At 35.2% G+C, this 11985-nt stretch overlaps 2 protein-coding genes and 1 long non-coding RNA gene across 7 annotated transcripts in view; 2 read left to right on the top strand and 1 right to left on the bottom strand.

Annotated features, from left to right (window-relative positions):
• The first annotated feature begins 97 nt into the window (after positions 1-97).
• On the top strand, positions 98-3467 carry LOC124947083 (DDB1- and CUL4-associated factor 10). Its single transcript, XM_047488738.1, has 6 exons — positions 98-1050; positions 1124-1237; positions 1316-1513; positions 1585-1756; positions 1831-2046; positions 2135-3467. The coding sequence occupies exons 1-6, from the start codon at positions 830-832 to the stop codon at positions 3302-3304; spliced, it is 2091 nt and encodes a 696-aa protein (XP_047344694.1). The 5' UTR covers positions 98-829; the 3' UTR covers positions 3305-3467.
• A 2447-nt stretch (positions 3468-5914) lies between these two features.
• Positions 5915-11985, bottom strand: part of LOC124957989 (protein Skeletor, isoforms B/C) — a 30312-nt gene continuing 24241 nt past the window's right edge. For 3 of the 5 annotated variants that reach the window (XM_047515640.1, XM_047515639.1, XM_047515638.1), the window contains exons 8-14: positions 11180-11279; positions 9930-10114; positions 9535-9840; positions 9301-9472; positions 9031-9224; positions 8731-8955; positions 5915-8660 (exon numbers count right to left, since the gene is read on the bottom strand). In XM_047515640.1, the coding sequence (XP_047371596.1) occupies positions 6720-8660; positions 8731-8955; positions 9031-9224; positions 9301-9472; positions 9535-9840; positions 9930-10114; positions 11180-11279 (3123 nt within the window). In that variant the 3' untranslated portion in view covers positions 5915-6719. The remainder of the gene's footprint in view (positions 8661-8730; positions 8956-9030; positions 9225-9300; positions 9473-9534; positions 9841-9929; positions 10115-11179; positions 11280-11985) is intronic. The other 2 variants (XM_047515641.1, XM_047515642.1) reach the window with 2 other exon arrangements.
• On the top strand, positions 6040-11172 carry LOC124957990. The gene is made up of 3 exons (XR_007103808.1): positions 6040-9828; positions 9947-10153; positions 10470-11172. It is a non-coding gene; the product is annotated as an uncharacterized LOC124957990 (long non-coding RNA).

Raw genomic sequence — 11985 nt, 5'->3', positions numbered from 1 at the left:
AATTTAAGGTGAAAGTAATAGCAAAAGAATGTATTACAAGGAATAAGATGACGAATACAATTAAAATTAATATTTTTTCGAACACCTGTTGATCATTACTCACGCTTTAATTTCAATACTTTTCGATGCTTGCTTCACAAGAGATGTATACACAAGAGATAGATATATATATATTTCTTTTTAAAAGAGGAGTTCATGATTTTTTCTATAGAGGGCACTAAAAGAAAAAAGTCAGCGCAGAGGGTTGCATGTGTCATCATAACCTTATACATTCGCGTATTCAGGTGAAGTTCGTAGCTGAATTCATACTGATTTCTAATGTGCAATCGCTAGTCGACAGCTACTGCGAGATATCGATGTTAAACGTCAAAGTAAAGATGGCGTGGATTTGTATTGTGTCTGGTTTTTAAACTTTATTTGAATCTTATCGAAACGTGACAGGAAAAGAGAATATAGTCATTTGATATATTGTTCATAAAATTCAAGATCGCACCAAGGATCTTTAACGAGAAAAAACGTAAAAACATTTTTTGAAAGGTCACGTGCAACTTTGTCCACAAGTGGCATTTTATACTTAACCTAATCTCGCGTGAACCTTGAACCATCGTGTTTAAATTGATCCTATGTATAGGATCTTTATTAGTCTTGAAGATTCAACGAATTTTTAATTTAAAACCGTTTTTATTACTGAAATAGCAAAGATTGGTTTTTTAGGCAAAAGGAAGAGCCAGAAATTTTCTTTGAAGTTATAATTAAATTCACAATTTATCAAACATATTTTGACTTGTTTTTGTATCAATAGACAGCTTCGTTTGAATGTAGAAAATATATGTATTCGGGTGAAATGCCTAAAATAAAAACCAAGCAAACGTCAAACAATTTATGGATAAGACAACGCGAACTAGGCATAAGATTTCCTCTGGGTCATAGTGATCGTTTTCACAAAACTCTTTACTCTTCCATTTTTCCCATAACATCTTGGGATCATGGAGATAATTTGGCTGTTGCCAGACATGGTGGTGTTTTTAATTTGGAGTATTCGCCAGATGGGTAAAAATGTTGCTTTTAAAAATATGTAAGTAAATATTAAATAAAACATTTAATTGCACATTGCTTTTTACAGATCACTTTTATTGGCAGCATGTGAAAAGAAAAGTATTCTGATGTTCGATCCATTATGTAGGAAATTAGTACGAGCTATAGATAATGCTCATAACGATTGTGTGAATTGCGTAAGGTTGGTATTGCTTGCTCTAATTATATTACAAATTTCCTGAATCAGACAAATATGCCATCAATCTTATACTGATGATAGATTCCTGGATCAACGGATGTTCGCTACCTGTTCTGATGATAGTACTGTTGCTCTCTGGGATGCTAGAAATTTGAAGCAGAGAATAAGAACTTTGCAGGGACATTCTAATTGGGTTAAGAATATAGAATATAGTCCAAAAGATGGTTTATTATTAACTAGTGGATTTGACGGTAGCATATATACTTGGGATATTAATAGGTAGCTATTATTAATTTAGTGAATAAGATATATTATTCTGATAAAATTATCTCATAATTTGTGTGCTGCAGTTTTACTGAAAATAGTTTTCTTTATACTCGTGTCTTTCATACAAATGGATTGATGCGAACGAGACTTAGCCCTGATGCCAGTAAAATGTTAATATGTACTACATCTGGATATCTTATTATTATACACAATCTCAAATTAAGTACCCTTGCACAAGACTTGGCTGGATTCAAGGTATTAATCATATCAAATAGTGGACATATCATAAGCATTACACAATAGTAATATATCCTTTTTTTTTGATATAGCCTAACATGTATCGACTGATGCAATTATCTCAAACCACTATACCGGTTGCTGCCACTTATACACATTTGTTTTCTCATTCTCGTACACATAACAGAGTAGAATTCTTAACGGATTTTCCTGTTGGAGATGATGCTGAAGTAATTTCTAGTCTTCAAGTACATCCGCAAGGATGGTGTGCCTTGTCTCGAAATATCAGTAATGGAGAAAAGTCAGAGGTTCAATATCACGTTGTATAAAATAGTATCTATTTAATTCAATGAATTTATATATTCCTGATTTTCATGTATAATCATTTGTTTTTAGTGGACTTGTATTCATGATATTCAAGAAAGAGATATGTCCGAGTGTATCGATCAAGTGAAAGAAGCTGAAGAAACGTCTCAATTCAACGAATCGACGATCGAAGAATTTGAAGAGTCACAACAGCCGCAATCTTCACGTTCAGGAATAACGTCGTCCTTCGTGATTGAGAGCGCAAATCGTGCGAGAGTCGTTCACACTGTATCTGATGTAAGGCCAAACTCATTTGCTTCTACAGAAAATTCTCAACCGATAACACCATCAAGAGCAATGAGTTGGCGGGAAAGTTCGCGTCGTAACGTACGTTCGCAATCGAGAAGTCCAAGACCGGAAAGGAACTTCGTTAGGACCAATTTCGGTTTAGTTGAAGTAAGCTCGAACGATTCTCGAACGAACGCGAATCAAGAGGAGGATAGACAAGATGGTAGATATATTGTTGCTGCGGAGGATAATAGCGAAGCTGCGAATGATGAGTCGGCAGATGATCGAAATAGAGAGAGAGAACAAGAATATAGATCTCAGAGATCGAATTCGCAATTGAACGATTTAAGAAGACGCAATGTAATTGATAATTTTTCTACTGCCAATGTAGAATTGTACGTTAATAACAGTGACGTTTGGGAAGCTCTCGTAGCAATTAGAGAAGCGAGACTTCGGAGGGATCGCGAGAGAGAATTTTATCCGGCCACTGAAAGAAGAGACTGGTTATCTAGATCGAGCAATGGCGTAAGTGTTAATATCCCTCGTTCATCCCATACCGTCGTTATAATCGGTGATAGAACTAGGGCGCAAAATCAGAACAGACAGGGCCAACAAACGATGTACGCGATACCAAGAAATCATAAAATATATCAGAATACACCGAGATTAACTCATTACATAGAGGAACCAAACGTTGGTTCTGGTTATATCAAGGAATTGTGTTTCTCTGCAGATGGTAGATTAATATGTTCGCCTTTTGGTTATGGCGTACGGTTCTTAGCATTCTCCAGCGATTGCGCCGAATTATCCAACTGCGTTCCTCCGGCTAACGAACCTATGCAACTTTGCGAAATAGCGACTAGCCTCAGTCACGGTGACATTGTAGTTAGCACGAAATTTTCACCAAAGCATTGCTTGGTCGTTTCGGGTTGTCTCAGTGGAAAAATAGTTTGGCATCAGCCTGTACTTTAGTTGAATCTATTCTTCGACGAAATTAATACCTTTTTACAATATTAAAGGAATTGCGCTTCTTTTTCGTAGATCCATTTTGTCGTTTGCTTTATACCGAGCAACGTTTTCTTCACCTAGTTTATTTTATTTTTCTTTCGTTTTTTTTTCCTTTTTTTTTTTTTTTTTAACAATCCAACTTTTTGACTTTACTATTTTTTCTTTCGTATAAGTCTTATCGAAATCATGATCCCATGGAAGGAGAGACTCTTGTCTTCTTTGATAACTCGTTCGATTACATAAACGATCGTTTTTGATTTCAATTTCTAAAAAAGATTTATGGCAACGACAAGTGAATCAAAATGTAGCATATTTTTTGTAGAGAATTATTTTTGAGAAAGCGTTTTTTCAATCAATCGAATTCTGGCGTTTTGATCTATGAATCGCGGCGGTTTGATGCAAGAGACACCATATAGTTCTTTCATATGATAAAAAAAATGATGCGATATGAACATAAATCTATATATATATAGATATATAGATATATATATATATATATATATATTTATATTTATATTTATATTATATATATTATATATATATTATATATATTATATATATTATATATAATATATATAATATATATATAATATATATATATATATATATATATATATATATATATATATAATAAAAAATAACTATAAACAAAAAAGGTATAAGAGATAGTAATAGCAACGATATTTTCTAGCGAACAGCGTTTCGAGAATCGTATCACGGCGAAAGACATACGTGCCATGCATAAAAAGAACGTAAAGACAAATGTTTATCTTTAATCGTATCCTAGAGATATTTCGCTTATGAAAATGTGTATGTATGTTCTCACAGAGTGATAACGATAATGTTATTAACTCGCGTTAATAGCGACAACAACTTAAATACCTATAAAGTTTATTTTAGCGTGTAATTTACACGTGAAAGAGATATGGTGAGTTCAACGATAATTGGCAATATGGTGTGATATAATTATCAATAAACATCAGCATTGGCAAATATTGTTTGAGTTTTAATATACAACAATAATAATGTATTCAAAATATACGTTGGAATATATGAAAAAGAAGAAACAAAATATTTTATCAAAACAGTCGAATCAGACGTTGCAGGAGCGATATAAATACTTTTTCGATGTTAACATTAGCCGATCATTTACATGAGAAATAAAAAGTTTCTCGATAACCAATGAAAACGACGTAAAAGTCGTAGCCAATAAGATCTTTGATCGATCGAACGCATTTGTTTTTATTTTTACTTTTTTTTTGCCTGATTGTTAATATCGTATCTATAAGTCTATTGAAACCATTAGAAAATAAGCGCACTATGTGTCATTATAATATATTTACGCCGTAAAACGATTCAATGTATCGCCAACGTGATTTCGATTTATCATCTTTACCAAAAAAATCTCATTTAACTTACCGAAGACTATATTGCAACTGCAAGCATCGACCGTGCATGGAAACGTATCACTTCGTGTTCGGAATTCTTTGATCGTCGAAAATTAAATGCAGATTATTATTATTATTATTGTTATTATTATTATTATTACTATTAGTATTAGTATTATTATTATTACTATTATTATTATTATTATTATTATTATTATTATTATTATTACTATTATTATTATTATTATTATTATTATTATTATTATTATTATTATTATTATTATTATTGTTGTTGTTGTTATTGTGTGTCTGTTGCATTGCTATTTAACAAAAAAAAATAGAGGGAGTAGTAGAGGAAAAGAAACAAAAAGAAGAAAAAGGTGGAAGGCAACACGTGTAAAATATGTAAATAAGTTTTCGATTAGATTATAGTGAAGGATATATAATATTGTCCCGATACACGTTCAAAGTGCGTTCAAAGGCTGGAGCGGCGATTTTTATTTTAGCGGTTTTTTGGAACTGTATTTTATCTACGTAGAAATTTTTTCATAAGCGTTCTTCACGGGAACTCTCGCTTCAATGTAAAAAGAGAGAGCTTCCCTGACAGGTACTTAAGATGCTCGGTCTTGGAGTTTGTAAACGTAATGTACAGACGTTTCATCGTGATATATCATCCACGTGCAGGTTCACGAGTGTTCGCTTCGAGAAAATGCGCAAAGAACAAGAGTTATATATCGTAAGCTTCCTGCTGAATTTTAACAATATTCTTTTTTTTCTTATTACTATTATTATTATTATTATTATTATTATTATTATTATTATTATTATTATTATTATTATTATTATATATATATTTTTGTCTATTTTTCCTTTTCTTCTTACGTTGGAACTTGCACGAGTACGTCATCTCCCATACAAGAACTTAAGACGTGTGAATGCGTGTATATAATATATATATATATATATATATATATATATATATATATATATATATATATATATATATATATATATGTATTATACAAAAATATATAAATTCGTCAAAAGCTCGAACATGGGGTCACATTAACGTTCTTACACTAGAGATACGTGTATTTGAGATTCCTTTGAAGAATAATCGATAACGAGATAATACACACACCCTCGTTATCAACACGTAACCTTATATCAAAACATCTAGATTCTGTACAGTAGATAGTATACTGATTGTTTTATTTCTTTTTTTTTTTTTTTTTTTTTTTTTTTTTTGTAAAATTTGTTTGTTTTCTATACCAATAAAATATTGCTTAACTTCCAATAATAGAAATTCATTTCCTGTCATAAGTTAAAAAGGTCAATTGTTCGGCGATAATATATCAATTTTTTATGATTACCTTTATTTAACAAAATCAACTTATTTACAAAAGCTGCTATCTCGATAATTAACAGACTCTCTATCATCGCCCGGTACTCTCGAACGACAGCTTTGGTCGGTCGGTTACACGGAAACAAAAACGTTCTGGAAAAAAATGTGCTTGTGACAAATTGAAAAAACAATAGGAGTGTTTCGTACTACAATAGATAAAAGAGAGTGAAAGTGAGTGGGTGAGTGAGTGAGTGAGTGACTGAGAGAGAGAGAGAGAGAGAGAGAGAGAGAGAGAGAGAGATCACATTGGCAGAAAGAGGAGCGAAGAGATTGACGAAGGGCAATCACGAACCGACTGGAGGTCGAGAGTGACAGGCGAATTGTACTAGATATAAAAAAGAAAAGAAAATATGTGAGAGAGAGAGAGAGAGAGAGAGAGAGAGAAAACCAGTATACGGTTAGTCGTATTCCTCTTCCCGTGTTATCGTCGCGTCGATTACTTTGTGCACCGTTCGACCCCTTTCGCAGGGCACGAGACCAGCAAAGATCGACCAGCACCATCATCGTTCGGTAAACCAATCAGCATCAGTTTACTTGCAACGCAAATATTTTTGCGTTTCTCCCCTCTTTTTTCATTATTTTCTCTTCAAATAACGTAATAAAGTATTATGGTCAGAACAACGTATTTAATATTAGCTAAAATCGTTTGCCCGGTGCTACCAAGCGTCGTCATATCGTCGACGTCCTCCTCGTTCGATGTATTTTTTGTGATGTTACTCCTTCGAAATTCCATACTTGACATCGTACGAGTTTCTTCTGGCGATCTCTTCGATCTTTCCACCAACGTGAGTCTTGTATTTTTTCGAGATTTCAACAGGGGTAGATCTAGCGAGGCTGATTGTTCGTTTCTTTCGAGTCTTGTCGTTTTATCGGACGAACGTATTTCGGCAGGAATCAGTGGTGGAAGTTCTCCTTTGAATCTTCCAAATTGTGGTGTCCTGCTCAACACGTCCGAAGTCAGTCGAGTCTTAGAACGATCTTCGATCTCCGAAATAGACCTGGCTAATGAGGAATCCTTTACCTTTTTACCATCGTAAGTTATTAAAACTCCAGCAGTTGCTGATTCAGCCTCTGATCTAGCTGGAGGTAAGTAATAGGACTGAAGGCCATCGGCAGCCATTTGCATATCGTCTAATTCGTCTAAAGCTGGTTTCGAAGAATGATTTACGTTCGTTGGGTTAGGTTTCTTCTTTTGTTTTTTTGATTTATCGGATGCTGGGTTCATGCTTGGCGAAGGTAAAAATACTGGCTCGAAATTATCGCTTGATAATTGATCGGAAAATGTTGATTCTTTTATCGTTTCTTCGTATTCCTGATCGCTATCTGATATTCGTTTTTCAAGCAAGTCTCGGGATGGATCAATTATAGGTTTGAAGCCACCCTCGATGACAATGGAGTCTGGATTGAATCCAGTGTTACGAGCTGGTTTCAGAGATGTCATTAGATTCCCCGAAATATCCATGACAGCTGCTTCGGATACTTTAGCTTCTAATTTGGTACGTTGTTTTGGGTCGAGTTTCATCAGCTTGACAATATTTCCGTATGAGACTTTTTCTGAGGTTGGTACCTTGTAAACAGCTTTTTTACGTTCCATGAATATCGATCTTGAAGGTGGTAAGGCGAATGTGGGTGAGTTAATTGTATGAGAACTCTGTAAAATGGGTCGACGCATCAAAACAGGTCTTCGTACGATCATCACTTGGGCTCTTTGCTGCTCCGGTTGATGCTGATGGTAATGAAGTAGATGATGGAGATGATGGTGATCAGGCGCGTAATGATGCGACGTTGGTCTGGAATATACGATCTGCGTGGTGGGTAGAGTGTAAGCGAATTTCATCCCGTGGCTCAGTGGTCTTGAATTATCTGCAACGAGGTTAGACAATTGATGGTTAGAGGACTGTCGGATTTCTTGATCGATCTCCGTGAACTGAGGTCTGCTGGGATACGAGGATAGTGCCGTGGACGTGATCGTGGCCGAGGTCGAGGAAATTGAGGTTGGCCTGTTAATGGTGCCAATTCCTCCTAACTCGCTATAAATTGAGCTAGCTGTTTGTTGTTGCTTCTGCTGTTGTTGTTGACGTTGCAGAGCTTCCTCGTCGAGGTGCGCGTGACGATAGTTCTCCTTCACGCGTACCTCGTAACGATGAGGAATGATCCCATGATTGGACCTCGGCCCGTAGGCATCCTCATGTATGGCTGATGTTCGAAAGCGTTCGTAATTGTTATGATTAGCGTTCGTTAGTAGTTGCGCGTAGGACGTGCTTAGCTTGCCAGAGTTAGTCGCCGTATGATGGGGGTAACGAAGACCATGTTCCCGATGATGAGGATGATGAAGATGCTGCTGAAGGAACTCGGCCGTTGGCGTTACCTTGCTCGAGACTCGAATGCTCGGACTGACATCTAAATCCTCGATGAGCTCAGGATGACCATTCTGTTCCACATAAACCTCATGGTTCTCGCTGGCTGAACCCTCATCGCAGTTGTCATGGACGTTAATCTTCCAGCCCAGATAGCGATGAGTGAAACACTAAAATTACGTCACATGATCGGATCAGAACTGTTCAAGTTATGTTACCGATATACATATAGTTTCCTACTTGATAATAGACTGTATCTGGTGTATTCTCATCGGGAGTCCATTCAACAATTCCTGGTTCACCATGATCACATTCCAGAGTCAACGTTCGTTGATAAGCACCGAAAGATGTGAATTCATCGGCCGGAGGTTGTTTCTGATCGGGTACCCAATAACAAAATCGTCCAACTCCGGTAGGTCGAATTGATCCCCGTTGTCTACGTACTCCAGCGAATATTTTAATTTTCTGAAATAAGTATTTATCATTATCTTACTAATTAATGTAGATAATAGTCGTTGTATATTGGACACATCTACTTACTGCTTTTTCTTCTGGAGTTTTATGTTGATAACCACCGACTGGATCATCCGTGATATAAAATGGATGATAACGTGCAGGTGTATCGGCATTCTGTCCACCTTCAACGACAAAGGTATACTTCTTTCCACGGACTACATTTATCTCCGGAATTAAAAGACCATTTATATACCAAGAAATTCCCCAGCCAACATGACCTATAAAGGAAAAATGAGTATCATCGTTTCGGAACATCAATGATCAAGATACATTTCTGAAGGATAAATTGCTAACCTGTAATAGCAGGATATCCATGTTTTCCACCGGTTGGTCCCATTTGAGCATAAAAGACACCATCTTCTGGTTCATAACATTGTATCGGAGGAATCTCCCAAGCATCATTTGTAGGTGCTGGTGCTGGAGTAGCAGGAACCCGTTGAGGTCTTCTTGTAGTTACCGCGAGTTGCTGTTAAAATAATATTGTTATCAAGAAAAAATCATAATAAAAAACAAAATAATCAAACTTACCTGATTACTATTTGCGTTATTATCATTGTCAATATAAGTATCTGGTTGTTCCTGATCAGGAATGGGACAATTCCAAGCAGGCGGTCTACCGAATTCGATGAAACGATCAGTCTTCAAGTAGTCGCTATGGAAACTAACCTCCTGTCTCTCGTTCAATGGACCAACTGCCCAGATGATGGCCTGTGATCTGTTCGTGAGAACCTGACGATCCAGCTCATCACTGGCTTTCAATGGTCTCTGATAGGTCACAATGCTGTACCCATTGACTAAAGCTGCATTCAACAATCGAACCGAGTTGGTGTCCTCCTAGAAATGTCAGAATCGAGTAGATCAATTCAGTTGTTCGATAAACATCAGACGCTTGCTTCTTATATGTATTTTGCTTTATATTTTACTTGTATTTTTGTGTCAGGACAACTTCCTCGTCCACCGGAACATTGTGATTTCGCGTCTAGGAAGTAATCGATAGCGTATCCTTGAAGAGTTTGTTTGTCTACCCAGGCCACCACGACGTCTCCACCGATCATAACGCTTCTCTCCGGATTTGCCGATAAGCCGAAGGCCATGTATTGTCCAGCATCTATTGACGTTAAAGAGAAACGATCAATACAATAATACAGTGGGTATTTAAGAGTATCGTATGAATAATGAAAATAAATACGTTCGTCTATTTTCATCCTTATAGAAACCGATTTCTGATTTTATTGCGATGAATGCATTTGAAATTATTCCAACTTTTGTTTTAACGTGTGTGTGTGCGTGTGTGTGTGTATGTGTTTGCCTCTTTTAAGTCAATGTAAAAAATATGTTGGTAAAAAATATGTATATAAATATTAGTATTTATAAAATAAGTCTAATATAAATACTACTTTCTCGTTACGGATCGTTAAAGTTACGGTAATGTAAAGTACTCGTCGTTTTCCTTTCGTTTTCAGCCGTTTTTACCGGAAACAAAGTCCGTAATTGCATCGCAAACGAGTTGAACACTCAGTGTCGTAAAAAGAAAAGGCCGTAGCGATTTTTCGAAGGAAATTATTGGGAATGTGTGAAACAGATATCGGACCAAGTGATGAAACAAAAATGGGAGCGTGGATAAATGGCAAGAGAACGATTAAAGTGCCGCAATGGTCGTAAAATCTTTTTCTCTTTTTTATTTCTTCTCTCTTTTTCTTTTTCTTTTTCCCTCGGTGAGTATTTTTTTTTTTACAGAAGTGAGAAAGAAAAATAGGAAGAGAAAGAGTACGTAAATTTGTAATGTATTTGCTTGGAAAGAAAAATTTTTTCTCTGCAACGATATTTGTATAGAGAAATCAAACGATATAAACTTCTTAATTAGAGAAAATTCGTATCTATCTGTAACTAAAAATTTCGAAATTTACGAATTAGTTTCGTAAATCGATATTATCGTTTTCTTCAAATACACGACGATTTAAATCATTCTCTCGGCATAAAAAAAAAAAATATTTATATCTTTTCTTCTGAAAAATTTCTTTCCTTCTTCTTAAAATTTTCAATCAAAAAGAGTAAATTTAGCGCAAAGCTGTTAAACACGGGTACGGGCGGATGCGAATGAGAAGGGAATGAAACTTTCGGTTCACTCCATTGTGAAATTCACGGATACGACAGCTCGAAATTATGTACTCACCAAGTTTTCCAACGAGCTGCACGACTATGCTGTCACCTGCAACGGCCCAACGCAGCTCAAAAGCCAAAGTGTCATCCAGGACTTCACAGTTTAGCTTCGACTGCAAGCAAACGGTCATTTCATGCACATACTCAAGAGAAACGATACTATGTTGATCGTTATGCTGATGAGTTCGTATATCTAATAAGTTTAACACATTTTTTTTGTACACAGAAAGAAAAAAGCTTGTTTATTCAACATACACAGTATAATATACACAGGTGGTAAAGACATGTAAAAGGCATTATAATTATCGTGCATGATGTGAAGGTATGTGTATTCATATAACGTGTTTTCATAGATAAATATTTAGATGTAGAATTTCCAGATAACATTAAACACATATTATACAAATTGTACACACACACACACATATATATATATATATATTATACATTTTATACATATACATATTATATATATTATATATATATATATATATATATATATATTGTATATATATATACAAATTGTGTATTTATGTGTGTGTATATATTATATATATATATATATATATATATATATATATATATATATATATATATATATTTATTATACACGTATTATTTTCAGAATAAAGATATCATCTTTGTTATTTATCTATGAAGGAAAACTGCGCTAAGGCAAGAAAATTACTTCCAACGAAAGACGACCGAGCGAATGAGATAAGTGAGTTTCTCGACAGTATACCCTGGTTATTTTGGAATACGATGAAATAATTAATCCCAGTATCACAGCCTAAAACGTTGCACAGGTCTTCGCAAATT

The sequence above is a fragment of the Vespa velutina genome, chromosome 2 (genome assembly GCF_912470025.1).
Source record: "Vespa velutina chromosome 2, iVesVel2.1, whole genome shotgun sequence".
Lineage (NCBI taxonomy): Eukaryota > Metazoa > Arthropoda > Insecta > Hymenoptera > Vespidae > Vespa > Vespa velutina.
The sequence above is the reverse complement of the archived record's forward strand: the minus strand, read 5'-3'. Positions and strand labels throughout refer to the sequence as shown.

Coding starts and splice junctions, on each gene's coding strand:
- LOC124947083 (XM_047488738.1), top strand. CDS start 830: ATGTATTCGGGTGAAATGCCTAAAATAAAAACCAAGCAAACGTCAAAC. Junction 1,238..1,315: donor GATTGTGTGAATTGCGTAAG/GTTGGTATTGCT, acceptor TACTGATGATAG/ATTCCTGGATCAACGGATGT. Junction 2,047..2,134: donor GTAATGGAGAAAAGTCAGAG/GTTCAATATCAC, acceptor ATTTGTTTTTAG/TGGACTTGTATTCATGATAT.